Consider the following 20,659-nt stretch of genomic DNA (forward strand, 5'->3'; position numbering starts at 1 on the left):
TGATGCGACTCCCCTTAACAAGGAGCCTTAACAAGAAATGTGATTGTCAATACCGTTAAGCCCGTATCAGACTATAGATTAGTATTGAGAACACAGAGGGGCTGTACATGTTGGCTTCATTTTTCTAGCCATATGAGGGGTCCATGTATACTACGTCCATGAAATTTATTATTTTAATTAGTCAACCAGAGCAAAATTCACTAAGCTCAAGTTTGGTGAACTTTGCTCTGATTGGCCAATTTTCAATTCAATCTCAATCTTAATCCGTAGTTCGATACGGGCTTAAGAGTGAAAAAAAGAGTTCTTTCGCTGAATGAAGTTGTCTGAAACAGCCTGGGAGCTTATTACGGTTCTGTGTGAGAAATGAAAATGCGAAAAAAGAACGAATTCATTAGATGTTGACCAATGAAATTATAAATATTCTAGTAAATTCGTTCAATTTTCGTTTCTCACACAGGACCGTAATAAGCTCCCTTGAGTCAACTATGACTGCGTTCCGAAATTCACTTCCAGTATTGAAAATCTATAGTTCATGCCACATATACTATAGAATTTCAGTACTGGCAGTGAATTTCGGAACGCAGCCTATGGTGAATTTACAAGGGTGGGACCCGATTGACCACGATACGATTGGACACAGATTGTAATGATTGGTTCGACCTAGTAATTCACTAGATAATTCTTTTCATCGGTTGGTTGGGTCCAATCGTACCGTGGTCAATCGGGACGCTCCCAATTTACAAGATGTAGCGTTGCGCATTATGAAGGTGGGAGTAGAACTAATCAGAAAGTTGTCCAAAAATATTAGGGGCAGCCATTGGTTTTTTCAAATTTTGGGCAACTTTCTGATTAGTAGCTACTGCGCATCCAGCGAAACGCTACACCATGTATATTTCTACCATGGAGTCAACCATATATAACAGAAAATAGTATATGTTGTACTAACCTAAAGCTATATTTCTTTGAACTGAATTTTCCCAAATTGAAGGTTAGGATATATTGTTACATTATAACAAAAAAATTCTTGGGAAAGATCTGGAAAGCTCCGTAAGTATGCGTTTCAAAATATACGTGCTATTAAGAGAATGTTCTGGCTAACCTACATGGTCTTCATATAACCTCACAAAACGCTTCGTTACACAGAATGGATAAAAATAAAATCTATTTAAAATCTTTAAGAAAATAATTTTTAAAATATTTATATGTATATATTTCTATAATATTTAATCAAATAAATAATAAAACGCAATGTGTTAAATAACTATTAATACTCTATTGATTATTCTAGATTGAAAACAATCCAGAGAAAGAAGAAAAATCTATTACACAATCTATATTAACAAATATGAGTGATAAGCAGAAGGTTCTCATCTGCGGGGATGTGGAGGGTAATTTCAATTTTTTATTCTCCAAAGTAGATGCTATCAATAAGAAGAGTGGCCCATTTGACTTCTTATTGTGCGTCGGTAATTTTTTTGGCAAGGACAATACAGAGTTAAAACCTTATATATCTGGCGAGAAAACTATCTCAGTTTCAACATACATTGTGGGACCTAACAGAGAATCGGACTTGAAGCATTATTCTGATGGGGATGGATACGAGATATGCCAAAATCTAACGTATCTTGGCAAACGTGGCCTTTATACTGCTAGTTCAGGCCTCAAAATAGCATATCTCAGTGGAATTGAAAAAATTGCAGATGATAACAAATCTGTAAGCTTCAACGAGCTAGATGTTATATGCATCAAAAATAGTTGTTTAAAAGGCCAACCGAGTTTTCGTGGGGTGGATATCCTGTTAACATCACCATGGCCTGATGGTATCATCAATTTTGACCCGAATAATCCAAAATACAAATATCAAGGTTCAAAATTAATTGCCTGGCTCACTACTCATATCAAACCCAGATATCATGTATCAGCTTTAGAAGGGACATATTATGAACGACCACCATACAGGTAATTTTTTTTTTGTATTTTAGCAAATTTTAAGCACATGCAAAATTAAGATATTCATATTAATTTTATTCTTAATATGCAAATAATTCTGTAGAATGTAGATAATCATTAATTTATTTATTATTTCATAAGTTGAACATTAAGTTTGTATCAATTGAAACAATATTACTGTTGAAAGCACTACAGTACGAAAGTTTTCCATTATTTGCTGTCAAAAATAGATGAAACCCAATAATCTTAAATAGTTTATTCAACGAACATACTCCAATAGATATAATAGAAACATTTTACTTGATCTTACTGATCTGTATAACTATATTCTGTCTGTTAAGGTTCCAATCATGTAATTTTTCCGTAATATAGTGTAATATAGCGATAATAGTGGAATAGTTACATTTACATTGCTCTAAAAATCACATGATCACTAAAGTTGTGAAATTCATGTAAAACTTTTTAAGAGTTCATGCTAGAAGAAAAGATACATAGTCGCGATAATCTGGGGGTCGATTATGCACTAGTACAACTTAATGAAAATCACAACGAATTTATTAGAAGATTTACAATTTTATTGGTCAATACCTAGTGAATTTACGTAATTTTATAATTTTCACCACGTTGTTTGATAAATAGCAAATATGGCTTGATGCATCACTGAAAATACAGCATCTAACAATACAATCACGTTAAATTTCTTCATTACAGAAATCAAAGTCAGGGTGAAGGAAATATAGAAATAGCTACTAGGTTTATAGCTCTAGCGCCAGTAATGAATGTTAATAAGAAAAAATGGTTGTACGCGTTGAATTTAACTCCCGTCGATCGGACCAGACTGTCGGATTTAGTTATGAAAACGACAGACGAGACACCAAGCCCCTTTCCCAGGTCGATGCTGTCTGACCACCCGACATCACAGAAGCAGAGTCATATGCAATTCTTCTATGACATGGATTCGAAGGAAAGCGGAAAAATGTCGCGGCACCAGAACGACGGTTCCATTAAAAGGCCAAAGTTGGAATTTGATCAGTCGAAATGCTGGTTTTGCTTGTCCAGTCCAGTGGTATCCAAACATCTGGTTATTTCAGTCGGCACAGAGATTTACTTAGCGTTAGCTAAGGGTGGTCTGGTAGAAGACCATCTCTTGATTCTCCCGATAACGCATCATCAAAGTTTGTCGATTCTACCGAAGAATGTAAAGGATGAGATGGATCTATACAAAAAAGCAGTAACCAAGTACTACGAAAGCACGGATAGAGTGCCTGTATTCTTCGAGAGAAATTTCAAAACGTCTCATTGTCAATTACAAACAGTGCCCGTTCATAAAAATCAAGCACCCGCGCTGAAAGAGATGTTTGAGGTACTTTTTATATATTTTTTTTTTTACAAAACAGATATGTATATTAAGTATATCAATAAGTAATTCATTAATGTTTTTTTTTAACTCGAGATTCTGTTTGGACCTCGTTTGTAATCTGATTTTTTTTCTAGTTTTTACAATATTTCTGAAATCGAAATATTATTTATAGTGTTCTACTATTTTTCTAATATGCGTTTTTATTTTTATTTTTAGGAGTTAGCCGAATGTAATAATTTTAAAATATCGGAGTTACCGTCACATACGGATCTGCAGCAGATTGCAAAACCTGGAGTTTTGTATTTTTATGCAGAATTACCGAGCGGAGAAATATTATATTATAGAATTAAGAAAGACTTTCCGCTGCAATTTGGCAGAGAAGTATTAGCATCCGACAGGATATTGGATATTAATGATAGGTCCGACTGGAAGGATTGCCATATGAGTCAAGATGAAGAAATTGAAGTAGCAAAGAAAATTAGGAAACAATTTATCCCGTTTGATATAGATATTTGAAAACTTTTACTGCTGCTTTTTTATTAAGGCAATGTGTATATATTTCAACAAAAAATAATGATTGTAACCGTTATTTATTTTTATCTTGATCTTTATAATATAATCTCTGTTACAAGTGTATAAAATATGTACATAGTTTAGATATATACAACTTTATGGCACAAACAATAGACTTATCTGCAAAAATTAGCTTAGTATTAAAATGTTGCTGAGTTATTTGCTTGGTATTTTAATTCATAATCACTTGGAGTCAATAATGGGTTTAATCCACATTGTTTCATCTGAACTGCAATGTCCAACAAGTAGTCGTAACATTCAGTCCTACGAATACAAAATTAAAAAAAAGAAAATACTTTGCTGCAACACATAAAAATAATTAAAAATATTTGAATGAAAGCTTACATGGTTTTTGCCTGTTGCCAAGAGTCGCCCCATACATAAATTCCGTGTCTGCGGACCAATATTGCACAAGTTTCGGGATAACGAATAATGGTTTTATCTAAATCATCCCTTAAATCCTTTTCAAAAGGAGTGTTTTCTATGATAGGAATTACTAATTCCTCGTCGTAACGATATGCTCTATCCTCTTTTTGATTCCATATTCCTACATTGATAAAACAATTTATATTAAAGATTCAAATTTAATATTTTAACATTACCATATTTCTCATGTTAATATTTTGACGTTAATCTTTCATACAATTTTAAAAACAGGAAATTCTTATTAAAGTTCCATATATTAAATAAGGTATCAATATATTGTTCATATTTTTGTATTTATAATAATTGAAAGAATTTCTAATGCATGTACCTTTTATCATCTCCAGATGAGTGAGTTTAATTTCTTTTCCAGCCCACAATAGTGTTGCCATTACAGCAAATTTAGAATGTGTATGTATTACAGCACCTGCATTCCTCCTTAAATAAGCACACATGAACAGTGGGGTGCACTGTGATTTTTTCAATTTTTTCTCTGATGGTGGTAATTCTAGATCTGTTCCATTTATGTCTTGTACAAACATATCATTAGGTAATATACGCTCTTTTTGTACACCAGAAGGAGCTATATAGATCTTATCTCTGCAAAAAATGTTTAGTTATGTTTTCAGTAGTATTTTTACAAAAATAGTTTTCAATAAGATCATCTTTATCGCAGATACTAACTCATGTTTTATAGATATACCGCCACCTGTACCAGTCACCCATCCAAGATGATAGAACTGTCTGCATAATTCGGGTATAAGATTTCTTGGGTGTTCCTACACAAAAGATTAATGTTATTAAAACAATGTGATAAATATAACTTAAATTATATACATTTACAAATTTATAAGTATTATTCTGAATACTATTTACATACCTTATCATAATTAACATCGTAAACTTCTGACATTTTTGTTAACGAAATAAATGTTCTATCCAGTTATTTAATATTTTACAAGCACAGACAAGTTACTTTTGTTGATAACAGTAAATCTTCTTCTTATTTTACTTAGATTCAAGCTTATATCTATTGCCCTTTCATCAAGATAGCGAGGTACATATTCCAAAAAATCCCAAGTCCGAACGTGTTCGAACACGTCTCAACGTTATGACGGAACTTTATAACAGTAAATCTCTCTCTCTTTCTTTCTCGTTACAGGCCTTTATCAGGTGGCCTTTTCACCTATTATAAGATAAATATGTTTGTCGAGATATGTATGATTGTAAGCCTCGGACTCGATTTCGAAAGGTCCGACGTTAAAAAAAATTACAGATCCGAATGTGTTCGAATACAGCAATTAAGCTAGAACTGTGATAACAATAAATTGTTTGTATTATTTTACTTGGACTCAGACTTATCTCTATTGTCCTTTCATCGAAGGTACCGAAATACGAATTCCAAAAAAAATCAGATCCAAACGTGTTCGAACATGTCTTAACAGTAATGATAAGGGCCGTAGCACACAGAAAAACTTAAGCAGTAAGACGTAAGCAGATTCTTGGACCGTAAGAAGAATCAATGACTGTGATTGGTCAATTTGCCTACTGCTTACGTTTTACTGCTTAAGTTTTTCTATGTGCCACCAGCTTTACAGTCGTAACGATGTTATCGTCGTAACGATAATAGTAAATAAACACGTGTCAATCTGTTTAAAGCCCGTATCAGACTATCGACTACACAGGCCGACCCAACTGCCGACTCTCAATGGACCAATCGCAGTGAGGCGTCGACTCGGCGCCGTATTCTTGGACCGTAATGGCTCTCGCAGACCAGTGCGATGTGCGACGCGACACACGATATGCGACGAGCGATATCCAATGAGCGTATTGGTATTCCGGAAAAGCTGTACGCTCATTGGATATCGTGCATCGCGTGTCGCGTTGCGCTGGCTGCGAGAGCCATAAGAAGAATCAATAACTGTGATTAGTCAATTTGCTTACTGCCAAATTTGAGGAGAATAATCGACTGTGATTGGTCAATTTCTTAATGGCTCCTGCACACAGGACGCGATAATGCTTGCCGCGCGACAGCCAATCAATATGCTGCTTTCCGTAACAACCTTCTAGCTCGTACGGAAAAACAACATATTGATTGGCTGTTGCGCGAACTTCTGCCGCGCGGCAAGCATTACCGCGTCCTGTGTGCAGGAGCCATAAGGCTTAAAGCTTACTACACCTATGCTGCGTTCGGAAACACACACTGTGTGCACACTACTAGACGATAGCCGTTAGAGTGAGCGAAATACAAGAGTGAGATAAAAAGAGAGGGAGAGTACTCGAGTGACGTTTCCGAACGCAGTCCTAGGGTCTGTTTTCTGTTTCTGCACTGCTGAACTGATATAATAAGTTAGAGTGAGACAAATATATTTTTTCTCGCTCTAACTTATTGCACCAGTTCAACAGTGCAGGGACGAAAAACAAACCTCTATTGTGGCTCGGGACTAATACGTAAACTTATAGCATGTTCGACTGGCTCTGGGTTAACCCACTCTGGGTTATTTAGCTTACGTTTATTGGTCGAACAAGTACTTATAAGCTTTATGATTGGCTAGTAGAGACCCACCTATTATCTTTAACTTTTAGCTTGGATTGTATTATATTCTCCTCACTCTCAGTTATACTATGAACCAGACAAGGATAAGAGAGGAAACAAAAAACCTCTCTCTCATCTCTCAAGCCTCAAGAGGCAGCGCGCGTTCCAGGTAGTGTATATTTCAGTGACGACTCCTGAGACCCTCCTGAGACACCTTATTTTGAAGAGTTTTGGAATATGGTATATTCTTCGTTCACGAATATGGCTAGGTAGCAGAATTTTCTAGCAAAAATTCATAGCATCAACAGTACAATAGTCTTTTAGTCGTTTGTTGAGAAATGTAAATTATTATTATGAAAAAATATTATATGATAAAACATCACAAAGAACCAGTGTATAAATAACATAGAAAGATTAATATCGCCAGTTATAATGGCTGCTTGGATCAGTGTAACTTCAAAGTAAGTATATTTTAATATTATATCTATTGTCAATATGTACATATATGTATTATATATAGTAATCTATTCAAAATCAGTCATGATTATTTCTTTAATGATTACATTTCCTTGACAGATTAGAGCAAGGTTTAAAAATAGTGAGCCGTGTAGATAATAGTAAATTTCGACTTCTTGTCAACCGTATATGCCAGAGCCTGCAATCTAGCATTGATACAAAAGTCTTCAATGAAGAAGAGAAAGAAAAATTGCTGGTTTCTTTAGATCTGACAAAAGATGAGTTACTTCTTTTATTGGATACTGTAACATCGGTTTACACGCAAGCTGCATGTAATATCGTCAAACCATCTATCATGGAAACGGTTATGAGAGATAATTTGAAGATAGACGACGAGAAAATATCAATCTTTACAAATGCATGGATGACATATGGAAAAGGCATTGTAGAGAACCTGAGGCAAAAATCTATTTTTCCTACACAGGTATTCATAATATATTATTATACAGGTTAAAAAAAAAGTTCAAGACTTACAGGATAGATAATATTCATTATACTGAATAAGAAATATTTAGTAAACATTGGTCAAAAATTTACTCTCAGAGTTATAAATATTTTTATAGTTTTGGTAATACAAATTATTTATGTGCTTCCATTGATTACACATAGTAAATCAATGAATGAATTTTCAACATATATTTTCTAAATATATTTTATTCAATATAATAAATATATATACTATTTTTACTCTGTATAAGTCTTGAACTCCTTTTTTGAACATTCTATATAGCTATAGTTAAGACATATTTTGTTATAACTTAATTAGCATGGTTTATTTGTATTGGTGGTAAGATAAACAGGAGTTGACTGTATTATTCTTATTTTAAGGTAAAAGATATCAACTGGTGTCTGAATGTTCAATCATCATCCTCTACAATTTCTCAAGATGCACAAGCTGTAGCACTGCTTCAGCTAGGTCTCACTGGTGATAAAACATCTATGTTAACAGTGGAATTTGACAAGAAGCAACTGACGAGTCTCTATTACAATTTAGAAAAGATTCAAGCCCAATTGGATGCTCTTAAATAATAAAAGACATCTTTTGCACATACATTTATTATAAATAGATAATGATCAGTTGCATAAAAATAGATTCCTCACTCTTTGTATAAATTGTATGTAGATTTATTGCATCTTTACGTATTATCTTAGAAATAGAATTAATACTCTGGAAAACCATAAAAACACAGTATCCATATTATGTATATTATATACTAATTAAAAAAAATGTAATATATTACATTTATACAAAATTTATTTAAAAAATTCCTCTATTTTTAAAACAAGACATTAAAGAAAAAATGTGTCAAACAACAATTCTTTGATTTCAGGGAGGAAAGATTTAGGATTGCGAAAGTTACTTTATAAAAGTAACATTCGAAATAGTTACAGTTTTTCTTTTCTGCAAAAAGTAAAAACTCATCGTCACTTATCAATTTTAAAAAGTAATGACTAAAATTCGTTATAATCTTCATTATTTTTATTTTTATGATAAGACAAGATTAAATGTAAGGTGTATATACAGGGTCTGCCACTTAAATCCGGACATGAAAATTTTTTCTTGAAAAAGTTTATTACAGAAAATATGTAAAAGTACAAAAAGATTATTTTATAGTTAAGTTAAGGGATCTTTTTTGAGTTTTTCATTCAATGTAGCTGCCCTGCGCCTCGATCACCGCCTCGATCTTATTCCGAAAGCGCGAGCACGCTGTCTGCAATTGCGCCCGGTTAATTTTCGTGAATGCCGCTTCAATAGCGGCCTGGAGGGAGGCCACGTTAAGGTGTCTGGCTTTGTTAGTAACCCTCTCGACTACGCCCCAATCGTAGTACGCCTACGTAGTAGTCGAGAGAGTTCAAGTCGGGACTATTCGGAGGCCAGAAATCCTTCGATCAAAACATCTCGATATTGTCTGAGAGCCAGTTCTGCACTAAATGAATTTGTTCGGATTTAAATGGTGGACCCTATATACAGGGTGTCTCAAACCTCCATGATGACTCTTTGTGAGAACGTAGAATGAATTGAGATGAGCAAGAATGTCCTGCCGTTTTGCGGTATTCGCAATAATAATCGAGATATTAATTTAAAAAGTTTGATGAATGATCACACGCAATATGGTAGATGAGCTGCAGTGGCGCCGTGTGCCGTAGTATACTTATACATTAAGTCAAACTGAACAAAAAAGTCCTCTACCATTTTGCAAATGACAACATATATTTTTAAATATTAAAGAACATTGTTATATGATTGTATACCATAATGCACAAATTTTCTTTAATTAATAAATACAGAGGGTAGGAAATAAAGAACATATTTTTATAAAAATAACTAGGCGTTTAATCAAGCTATTTACAGACTCTTGTGCTAATAAATATAATTTCTAAAAATCTTGCGGACCGACACGTTACACTTCAACCTGGCTCGAAGGCTGATTTGCAACTCCCTTCCTTTTTTTCGTTTACTCGTTATTAAGGGCGACGAATTCAGCTGTCCACTACTCGCTGGAACTCGATCCCTCATTCTCATTATCGCGTGCGAAAAATGTGTCCAAAATATTTTATATTTTATCCAGATCTTTTCCAGTACACAAGATATGAAATATTTCAAAAACTCTCTTTTCAACAGTCTCATCTAAATATTTTTGTACGTAAAATGACAAATCTATCAGTAATCTTAATTTTTGTACACAGGTGCATCAATAAGTTTGCAAAGTGCAAACTGCAATTTTTACATGCTTTTTTCTCTTTTTACAAACAGTTTCATCTTATTCTATATACAAAAGTATTAAAATATTTATTTCGTTTTCTCTGATACAGGCATAATGTCTCATATCAGCAGAAATAACATTACAATCCAATATTTTCGTATATTTTGGACGTCCTGTGAGTTTTCTCTGCACGATTATAGGCGCGCGGGCTCCGATTCGGCAGAACGTTGTCGATACTCGACCCATGACTACTTTCTGCGGTCGAAAATTGAAAATTGATCTTCTCCGAACTCTCGGCGTATCTGTTGTCGTAGCATCTTGCGCCCCGTTTCCTCTCACCAGAAGGTAAGGTTTCCAGGATCTCCGGTGTCTTACGGATAAAGATACGCGCCTTGCATACTACCAGCACCACGACTATTATCATCAGGAACAGGATCATAGCTGTTAGAGCACCCACGATCCACCCTAGTTTTTCATCTGTACGATACAAGGGACGTTATGATTTTATAATTATCGTTGAATCGATAAACCAGATTTTCTAACGAAATATGTTTGGAGCAAACCTGCCAAAGTATTCAGCAGAACGAGCGTCGCGCTTCCTATCTCTATTTCGGCGTTCTCGTTAGCGAGAGTGAATCTGCAAGTCCATTGTCCTAGATCGGAATGATCCGGTTTGAAGACCAGTTTACATATACCAGTAGTGTAATCCATTTGCACGTTGTGCCTGTGTCGCGGTAGAAATAGCGAGAAGTGAATAAAAGGAACGCATATGACGGCAGATATATTGCGCGTTACCTCGTCCTTTTAGCGAGCTTGCTGGAATTTTGATGTATGTGAACTTTCGGAGCGTGTATCCAATGGCACTTGGCCTCTGACGATATGGACCCTACTCTACATGCGAGAGTGACCATCTGATGAGGCGCGGCCCATACCGCGACAGTGACCGGCTCTAAAAATGTCGACATCATCGATTTATTACCGTCAACTCGTTTATCAAAGGTAAAAATATTTTTTTTTACTATCCCACTCACCCGAAGCCGCTAGATCTTCAGTGCAGATTATCCGACGAGCGAACCATCTCGATTACCAACCACCATTCGCTTGTGCATCGATGACTTTTGTGATTTGATAGATGCTAAAACCGCATTAGAGCGTGCAGCCGATTTCGCGTGTGTTAATCGCATGTGTTAAGTTGTCTTTGAAAGGAAACACCGTAGGCGCAAGGTTTATTAAAAGTTCGCGTACTTTTTTTAATAAAAAAGAAATATATTATACTAATATCCTAAAAATGTAAAAAGACCAATTGATTGGTCTTTAAATATAACACAACATCGAAAACCTCGCTCAATCAAAACGCTCAATCGAACCACTCGAATCCTTTCATAATCTTTTGGAAAACCAGCGCTTGCGAAGTTTCGTTTCAAACATCTCGAATGAACTCTCGAGATGCGTATCGTGCATAGATTCCTTCGGTGACAGTCCATCACGGTTGACTCTTTCAAGCGGATAGAATTTCGAGTGCAGTTATCTATCAATCCTGAATGATTGAAATGATGAGGACGCTATGATGTTTTCGCACACTATTATTTATTTATGGATAGAAACAGCTTACAGCATCTCGAAGCGTCCTTCTGAAAACGCTCGAGAACCTCGCTGATACTTGGCGGGACTTAGCGATACTTAATGGCACATGAAGATTCATACGCTGCGCGAGTAAGTCGCTGCTCGAGTTCGATCACGTTCGAGAGCGTTGTCTCGATTCTTTATGAAACAGCCGCCTTGATCCAACAGTATAGATTAAATTCACGCTGCGTCAAATTGATAGGAAAGCGCGAAGAGTGAAGTATGAGGAAAGGAGCGTGTGAATTGAAGTATTATGTTGTGTGGTGTAAAAAAGTTTGTCATGTCCGTCAAATAATAAAATAATAATAAAATCATCTAATTTCGAAAGATTTACATGAATAAAATGAGCATCATTGATTCGATTTTTGTAGGCATCTAGCGAAGACTTACTATTTTTTCTTTTAATACTTAAACTTTCTACGGAAATTTAAGAGAAAAATGACAAACTTTTTGCACCAACCTAATATATTAAGCAATGACATCATTTCTGTATCGCAAAATCGCTGAAATGATGTAATAACTTTTGCTTGTTGTCAAGCAACGAGCTGAACGAACGTTACTCGTCGCGAACATGAATTTTCTGGACGCTAAATACCTTAACTCTAAAAATTGTCTACTTAGCATTAAACGTAGTAACGGCTATAGTCGTGAGTAATAATGAAGTATTCGTAACGGATATCGGTACCAAAATCCAACTAAACGCGAATAGATAATTTTAAAAAGATTAAATAAATAATACACATAAATAATACACGAGACATAGCGAAAGAGATACGGCGTTAAGTGTGCTAGAATTGATTCACTATTACTCGAGATTATTTAGATGAAAGGTTTATCTCTCTTTTGTTTCAGCAAATAAAACTGTCGAATCTCATTTATCGGTATGTTTATTGTTTGCTATTTGTTTAAAATGCACGTATTAAAACAATTGTCTCGCAATAATTGAACAGTTCCAAAAAAAGTCCACCTTCAGATTTACGTGAAATTCGCTAAAATAGTTCCAGATAATTTCAAATAAACATACCTAAAATGTTTTTTACCGCAATTAAGAGGAAACTGAGACAACATTAAAATAATAGTTAAATTATACTTAGTGTATATTTTTTTTCTTTTATGGTCTAACAACTCGCATGCGAATTATTGTGCCTTCATATTGGAACTTCAAAATCATGTAACATTCCACATCGATTTATTACTCTTCATGTCTTTCGAATGATAATCATAGCTTTTTAAATCCTTAGACAATCCTACTTATTTTAATTAGAAAGTTATTTGTCAATTCTATAGCTTTTCAATCTTTATTTCTCAACAACTTAAAAAACACAGTATCTTATATGAATAATATGATATAGGGGTTAGATTAAATTAGATTAGGTTGAGAATTAGGTTTTTCAGTCAAATCCCTCCCACAATAATATTATCATATTTGAACATTGTTTATGTTATGAAAATAAAATATGTTATATGTGAAAGATAGATGTTTACGTTCATATATATGAACCACAAGTAATTTATATAATTGCTATGAAGAATAAAAAACAAATATTTTAAGCTTAAATACGTATTATTTTAATGTTATCTCAGTTAAATTTCAAGTGCTGAAAAACCTTTCAGATATGTTCACTTAAAAATATTTTGAATCATTTCATGAGAATCGGAAGATGCACCTCCTCGGAATTATATCCATCAATTCTGTTAATGCAACAGCGACAGTGTCTTATTTCTGTGCAAAGTGACACGAAACATGCGATACTGCACAATTATTCAGTTGCGAATGACTTATTATAGAATTTTTTAAAACGATAAGCTGTCCGAATAAGAGAGAGAGCTCGATTTGCTCGACCTTAATTATTAATTATCATTATGATTACGAATTCAAAGATAACTTTGTCACGTTACGAAATATCGTTACGAAACTTTCGTCTGAAGTACTTCTCTATGTAAAGGGACGACGACTATTAAGGCTAGCGCGATAAATTCGCGCTCTGTCTATCTAGAGCGACTATTTGCTACGCTAAATGCAAAATTGTTCGAGCATAATCTCGCCATTAAGAACATAAATAAGATGGAGTGAATGACCTCATTAATGACGTATGTTTAACAGCATGGAATGTGTGGTTCAACGTGTTTACATTGTGTGAAGGTGCCTGTCAACTGAAAACAAATGTACAAAAATAAAAAAGAAATCTTATCTGACGCACAAACGAGACACGAAACTCGGCACTTCAATGTGAGACGAGTTAAAAAAAAACATGTAAAAATTAATATCTATACATGTTTGAAATATGATAAAAAAATTACGTGGTCTCAAGTTTGAGAGATCCAAAACAGATTTTAAGTGCTCGACTATTTCGAAGCGACTAACAGTTAAACTACACCTCTATACAAATTCTAGAAACTTATTGTACGCGACAACATTGTACCAGACAACATTGTAAGCGAAGATTTAAAAATGTACAAGTGAAAAATGTACAACCAAAAATGTACAAGTGAAAAAGAAGATAAAAAAATAAGAGACATCGTCTTCATATTCCGAAGTTACAGAGTTCTGTCAGTCGTCGTCAGTGAATTCGCCGAGTTTCGTAAAGGAGACTCTTGATCGATGCTAAAGAACAAAGTTCCTTCGCACACGATGGCACGCGTACGCGAGATCCTTGTGGCGCGAGGTCTTTCTCACGCATTTTATGCGATGAAACGATCGGTGATTTCGATGAGGCGCGTAGCGTGACAAAATGATCGTCCATTTCGGACGGATCGGATCTGAATGGATTAGACTCTCCGTGCAGATCCATGTAATCGTAAAAAGCAAATCTTGATAGAACATTACCGATGGTTCACATTCGTCCCGCGATACCTGGAGAGAATCAAAATCTCCAGGAACCGCGACAACGCGACCCGATGTGCTTCCCGTGTGCTCCACCCTTCACCGTGGCGGAGAAGCGGCGCTAGATCGTCTTAGGCCGACGATCGAGCTACTCGACGATACCTGGCTCGAGGAGGCTTAGTTTCGCAGGCGGCGCATCCGTGTAGTTCTGCCGACCGCGTATCCTGGCGCCGCAGGTCCAGAGCCCTTCCTGTTCAGCGAGAGCGTGGCTGAGACGGACGCTGCAGTCTCGCGCCTCGTTTCCAGCCGCTGGGAACTGCTTCACCACCACCGTGGTGTTGGAGTTCACCGGGGTGAGAGACCAACGGCACTGCTCCACCGCCGAGGAGGTTACGCAACGCAGCAGGACGCTGCCGCCGGACGAAATCTGGATGTCTTGCGACAACTCTGAGAACTTGACTTCGTCTGAAAAAACATGTTATTACTATTTCATTAAGTACATAGAAAAAATTTCCTTTTTACAAAAAAGGATAAAAAAAAGGATAACACTCTTCCACTTATAGAGACAATAAAACAAAAGCAAATTATATAAAGAATATAAAACAATAGGATCGTAATTCCCATATTAATAGTCGTTACTTAAAACTTGTCCCAGTAAAGTTGGATAAATTAATATATATATTTTTTAAGTAAGCTAAGTTCAATATTAGTAGTTTATAAAATTAACTTAGTTAAATTAAAAGTTAATGAACCAATCTAATTAAAAGTTAAAATTGAATTAACGTATTGAAGTTGATTGTGCAAAGCAATATACATGTATTTGCATAATTAACTTTTTAATTTAGGTTAAATTTATGTAAAATAACAAAAAAATAGTCTTTCATAAAGAAATACCGACTGTACTCAGGATTCCATATAAGAAAAGAGCATTGGCGCTCAGAGAAATGAAAAAAATTGTGCTGACATTCTTTTTGATTATTCTATATTGTAAGCAAACTGCAATAATTTTAATATTAATGAATTATTTTAACTTATATAAAAATTAATTTAAATTATATCGGAATTCGACTATTCTTTGTATTCATCTTTAGCTTAAAAGCAAGTTACATTGCAAAAAGATGAATTAATTACGATCCATCCATTTCTCTCTCTCTCTCTCTCTCTCTCTCTCTCTCTCTCTCTCTCTCTCTCTCTCGTGGAGACATTAGATCATCGAATGATGGAGCACGATGGATAAGTGTCATTAGACAGACTCGCTCACCTTGCTCGAAAACAGTGAGTTTGACAGGTGGCGATGTCAGGACAGTGTTGAGCGAAGCGATCGATACTTGACAGCCCCAATGACCTTGCTTTTCCGTATACACATGCGGAAGATGCAGCGAGCAGTCGCGACCAAGGTCGCCGTTACTTGGGAATTCTTCAACGACGATCTCAGGATCGCTGCTGTGGAGTGGTCTCCAGGTCCAGGTGCATTTTTCCACGCGACTACTAGTGATGCATTTCAGCGTAGCTTCTGTGCCTACCAGCACCGCCGTGTCCGTTGGCACTTGGACGAAACTCACTTTAGCTGGAATTAATCGACGTGATAACGACACTGCGATAACAGAGTGACAAGACGCGAAGTGAGCACGTACGCGCTACGACATCTCTTTTCTGTTCTCTTTGTTAGAGCACGTAGAAAGTATGAGTCGCGCGCGTCCAGGCTCGGAGAAATTCTTAACGATAAATATGTTGTACTTATTATCGCAATATTTCATCATAAGAATGTGTGTATCTAATTTTCTTACATTTTTAAATAAACGATAAATTAACTGAATCGATTGTATTGTGCTTATAAGACACGTTGAAATATCATTTCTTTTAAGAAAATATATCAGATAGTCTAGCGATGCGTTATAAAAATTCATGCGCTTCAACGCTACGAACTTTTTTTACTTAACACTTTACACTGTTTTATCCAATATTTATTTTTGAATGAAAGCAACAATGTCGTCGCGTACCAGTGGGCAAAAGGCTGACAGTGGCCGCAGGAGCCGTGTGCAGGATTCCATCGGGCGTCAAACGAACTCCACAAGTCCATAATCCTTCCTCCTCGTATAGTATATTCTTGAATCGCACAGAACAATCGTGCTCGGCGTCCTTGTTCGGCCCGAACTTCTTTATCAATAACGGTTCTTTACTTGAATTTGACGCCCTCCACGACCATTCGCACTGTACCACCGGCTTGTTCGCCAGGCACCTCAGAAAGACCGACTCGCCGGCAGCAACCTGCACGCCGCGTGACAGCTGTACGAACTCGACTGTAAGAGGAAAACGAAGATTTTAGGTAGTTTTTCCAACCTATTGTTGTGCGGAGCACTGAGTGAACGAATTCGATAATGAAATTCGAAAGTATTCCCTTATAGAAATATACTAAAAATCATTGATAATTACTTATTATCCAGTATTTTTAATACTGAAAATAAGTAATTATCAATGATTCTTAGTATGATATTTCTATAAGGGTTCCATAATGAAATTAAGATATTTTTCGATAACGAACGGAAATGTATGATGTAAAAGAAATTTAAGTATTGATTTCTTACGCTCGCGCAACGACAACAATTTGTGCGTCGCAGACAACACAAATTTCTAAAAGATGTCTTAAGAGTATGTTGGGTACCGACATAATGCAATTTCGTATTTCGCACTGTTTTCAGCTGCATTATGTCGGTGTTCAGCATCTCCTTAAGATAGCTGCTATATGGTTCTCTAATTTCGTAACGACACTGTCGTTCAAAGTTACAAAATAGACCTGCCACCAAGTACCTTATTTTCAATAGCGTATCAAGGGGATCTCTTATAAATTTACTATTATCAAACAAAACTTGTATAAATTTATTTCATCATCCAAGTATCACTGTTAATTTAAAACAAAATTAAGATAAATAAAAAAAATATATGTAAAAATAATATCTGCATATTAAATAAATAAAATTCAAGTCAAATTCAGGTTCCTTAATATTATAGTAGTTTTTTTTTTATCAAAATCTCACGTAATTTAGAAGATATTACAAGCAGAAATTAAAAATAGCACACTAACCTTGAGGAACACATATAAAGTCTCAATTTTAGTTTCAAATATCTCGAATAATCAATCGTTTTCTAATTGCCTTTCATCCAATGCTGAAGAAACTCGTTTTATAATACAACTACCTCAAAGACATTTAAAAGACGACCTACTTTTTTCAGACCTTCTTTAGACGTCTCTAAGACGTTATTTAGAAATTTGTGCTTTGTCTAGAATATGTCTTAAATTTATATTATCGTTATCATAAATATGTATGCGAGTAACACGAGTTTGAATCGGTGTTTGAAAATATATGAAGACACGAAAAAGTTGTGAAGGAAGAAGCAATACCTTCCGATATGAGGAATCGAACGGGAATTGATTGGGTGAAGGAGGAATTCGGGTCGATTCGCGCTCCGCAAGTCCAGTAGCCTTCTTGCTCAGGCAAGACGTTTTTGAACTTGATACTGCATTCCGTGCTATCGTTACCGAAGGCTGGAAACGATTTCACGTCGAGGTTCCAGGGCTGCGACTGGTTCAGTTGTCGCCAAGACCACTGACATTCCCGAACCGGTGACTTCGTCTGGCACATTATCTGCGCCGAGGATCCTGCCGGCACCTCGATGATATTTTCATGCTTCACGAACGTGATGAGGATGCCTGGAACATGCAAACGCACTAGTCGCGCTCTCTCATATTTCTTATACAACACTTTCGTCGTTTATTACTTTGGATGATTACATGTATGTATAACAGCATACAGGGATATTGGTAAAGCGTCGAATACTGCGTCGATAATAATTAATCTTTAGGTAAATACATATCGGGACACTCGCCGATATGACGAATGATAAGTGACGACGGGAAGTTTTTGATGCGGAAAATATTGTAACAGGTAGGTATGAGTAACGTGAATAAACACAACGATGTCAGGCTTGTTTTGTCACCAAGAATTCGAGGCCGTCCGAAAGCAACTGCGTAAATACATTCGCTATTCCTCAATGAATACGAAAAAATATAAAGATCAACGAAAAGATAAAAAGCGATAACGTGATGTTTTATGGAATCTTTTGACTGCTTGTCAAATCGGGAGAAAGCCTCGATACATTGAGAAAAAGAATATTTGAAAATTTATTTATGGGATATAACGTTTATTTTTGTGAAATAAACTTTTGTTTCACAAATAAATTTTCAAGTACCTTTTTCGCGTACGCACATCGTGTGTGCGTATCGATAGAAATTTTTTCGATATAAATTATTGATTACATGAAAAAAGAGCGAGATTGGAAACTTAGCTAAAATATAATCGAGTTTAATTAATCCAAGCCCTCGAGCGGTCATCACAGTAAGCAAAGGGTTTGAAAATGAAATGTGCCCTACCGTGATTAGCATTGACAATGCCGAGCTTGGCTGGTTCTGTGCTGGTGAAAGGATCTTTCGTGGAGACTCTCGCCGCGCAGGTCCAGTATCCCGTTTGCTCGTGCTTGGTGCTAGAGAATCTCACGGAACAATCGTTGCTGTTATTCCCGAATGCTGGAAACTGTCGTACTGGCAACGGATGAGTCGTGGGAGTCGCCGTAGTTGAGATCGACGAGATCTCCGTGGCTGAAATCACCGATAGATCCGAGCAAACGATAAATATTCAATGCGTAGTTACAGAAATTACGGACGATCAATGCCCTCGATATCCGGCATGAAAAAATAAGCGGATCGTCTATAAGAATAACTGTTGCGCAAGCGAGATATACTGGCGTTTTGAAAATTACTGCAATATAATTTGCTACAATCTTTTATTGTCGTAGATTAAACGAGAGGACGAATGTATCTTTTCCATTAGATTGGTGTTCAAGATTTTTCTATCAAATTCTCGTAGGAAGTTTCAGTATTAAAAGAAAAATAAGTTTAGATATGAAAATTTATACGAAAAGACATGTATGATGTTGTCTATTATATTTGTAGAATCGTCCAATCGACTGAAATTTGTGGAGGATCCCTTAAATTGCGGCGGGAATAATGCGCGATCGTACTTACTCGTAGAAACCGGTGGGCTTTCACTAACGTCCGGAAGCGGCAAGTGAACCGGTGGCAATGGCTGCCAGGACCATTGGCACTCGGCCACAGGATTAGCAGTCCGGCATGCCAACAGAACAGACGAGCCGAGTTCCGTTTCCGTGTGCTCCGGGACGTCGATGAATACCACAGAGGTCGGCGGCGGCTTCGTCCCTGGCATTACATCGTCCATGGAATGGCCCTTCGTTTCAGGAACGGTGGTCTCTTCCGCGACATTTGCGGCATTGTCATTTGCGATCGTGCTCTTGTCAACGGGACTCTCATCAGACACGGGGAGACCTATGTATGAGATAAACGATAGTGTAATCGTCAATAATTCAACTGACTAACGACATCTTCGCTTGTTATTCCGGGATTTACAAGTGTACTCGTTCATGAAGAAGACTTTGTCTTTAGCAAGTAATCGACAAATAATTTAGCTAAAGATAAGACTGATAGTGCAGTTAAAGGAGGAAATGGAGGTAGAGGAAAGAGAACAAACTACTATTCTTGTGAAGTGAGGAAATGTAATCGACAAGCTGGATGTATAAACTGGATAAAGACAACTTTTCTCGTGGACCGCGAAAAGTTGAGAGCGCGGGCGGAAAGCCGATGTCACAACGAGGCGAAGACGCGACGCGAACGCCCGACGCGAAGGAGAACTTGAGCGAACGGATATGTGGGACACGATGGGCAGGAAGCTACGGCCGTCACGTAGACAATCACTTTGCGTGGCGCGTCTGTCACTGCGTGCGGATAGAATCAGGGTCGGATCGATAGATCGGCTCGGTAAGAATCGTCAGAGTCTTCAAAAGTAACCGGCAGTGTTCTATGTGTTTCCGCATATGTGTGCGGAAACGATAAAATCTTATGTAACCATGCGCGAATTACAAATGTACAGCACAGCACTAAAGCGTGTCTAAAATGTACAGATTATTTCGTTTCTTATAAGGAGTAGGTAAGTAAATTTGCAATCTTTTCAATTTATCGGATGAAGAATATATGTAGCATTCGAAGAATGTAAGTTCAGAACTCTTTTATACATGACCTC

At 36.4% G+C, this 20,659-nt stretch overlaps 4 protein-coding genes across 12 annotated transcripts in view; 2 read left to right on the forward strand and 2 right to left on the reverse strand.

Moving 5' to 3' along the window:
• Positions 1 to 880: 880 nt before the first annotated feature.
• Positions 881 to 4,042, forward strand: LOC116848355 (CWF19-like protein 1). 2 transcript variants are annotated; one of them, XM_032824331.1, is made up of 4 exons: positions 881 to 1,047; positions 1,289 to 1,959; positions 2,662 to 3,313; positions 3,527 to 4,042. In XM_032824331.1, exons 2-4 carry the CDS (start codon positions 1,346 to 1,348, stop codon positions 3,824 to 3,826), a joined length of 1,566 nt encoding a protein of 521 aa, XP_032680222.1. In that variant the 5' UTR covers positions 881 to 1,047; positions 1,289 to 1,345; the 3' UTR covers positions 3,827 to 4,042. The 2 variants fall into 2 exon arrangements, with proteins under 2 accessions (XP_032680222.1, XP_032680223.1); XM_032824332.1 differs by lacking the exon at positions 881 to 1,047 and adding an exon at positions 1,055 to 1,204.
• On the reverse strand, positions 3,882 to 6,019 carry LOC116848356 (probable methylthioribulose-1-phosphate dehydratase). Of its 2 annotated transcripts, none has more exons than XM_032824333.1 (6): positions 5,863 to 6,019; positions 5,187 to 5,492; positions 4,991 to 5,085; positions 4,638 to 4,906; positions 4,229 to 4,430; positions 3,882 to 4,147 (listed from the first exon to the last, which is right to left on the reverse strand). In XM_032824333.1, the coding sequence occupies exons 2-6, from the start codon at positions 5,217 to 5,219 to the stop codon at positions 4,024 to 4,026; spliced, it is 723 nt and encodes a 240-aa protein (XP_032680224.1). In that variant the 5' UTR covers positions 5,220 to 5,492; positions 5,863 to 6,019; the 3' UTR covers positions 3,882 to 4,023. The 2 variants fall into 2 exon arrangements, with proteins under 2 accessions (XP_032680224.1, XP_032680226.1); XM_032824335.1 differs by having other exon boundaries at positions 5,903 to 5,986.
• A 743-nt stretch (positions 6,020 to 6,762) lies between these two features.
• LOC116848361 (COMM domain-containing protein 10-like) lies at positions 6,763 to 8,409 on the forward strand. Its single transcript, XM_032824341.1, has 3 exons — positions 6,763 to 7,303; positions 7,419 to 7,782; positions 8,187 to 8,409. Exons 1-3 carry the CDS (start codon positions 7,275 to 7,277, stop codon positions 8,385 to 8,387), a joined length of 594 nt encoding a protein of 197 aa, XP_032680232.1. The 5' UTR covers positions 6,763 to 7,274; the 3' UTR covers positions 8,388 to 8,409.
• Positions 8,410 to 9,655: 1,246 nt separating this feature from the next.
• LOC116848364 overlaps positions 9,656 to 20,659 on the reverse strand; it is a 33,924-nt gene continuing 22,920 nt past the window's right edge. For all 7 annotated transcript variants that reach the window (XM_032824351.1, XM_032824352.1, XM_032824350.1 and 4 more), the window contains 9 exons: positions 19,591 to 19,908; positions 18,940 to 19,164; positions 17,911 to 18,219; positions 16,511 to 16,810; positions 15,772 to 16,077; positions 14,673 to 14,975; positions 10,859 to 11,012; positions 10,627 to 10,787; positions 9,656 to 10,540 (listed from right to left, as the gene is read on the reverse strand). In XM_032824351.1, coding sequence (XP_032680242.1) covers positions 10,203 to 10,540; positions 10,627 to 10,787; positions 10,859 to 11,012; positions 14,673 to 14,975; positions 15,772 to 16,077; positions 16,511 to 16,810; positions 17,911 to 18,219; positions 18,940 to 19,164; positions 19,591 to 19,908 — 2,414 coding nt within the window. In that variant the 3' untranslated portion in view covers positions 9,656 to 10,202. The remainder of the gene's footprint in view (positions 10,541 to 10,626; positions 10,788 to 10,858; positions 11,013 to 14,672; positions 14,976 to 15,771; positions 16,078 to 16,510; positions 16,811 to 17,910; positions 18,220 to 18,939; positions 19,165 to 19,590; positions 19,909 to 20,659) is intronic.

Source organism: Odontomachus brunneus, unplaced genomic scaffold, assembly GCF_010583005.1.
Source record: "Odontomachus brunneus isolate Ranch 3 - 2012 unplaced genomic scaffold, Obru_v1 Obru_scaffold_093, whole genome shotgun sequence".
NCBI classification, from domain to species: Eukaryota; Metazoa; Arthropoda; class Insecta; order Hymenoptera; family Formicidae; genus Odontomachus; species Odontomachus brunneus.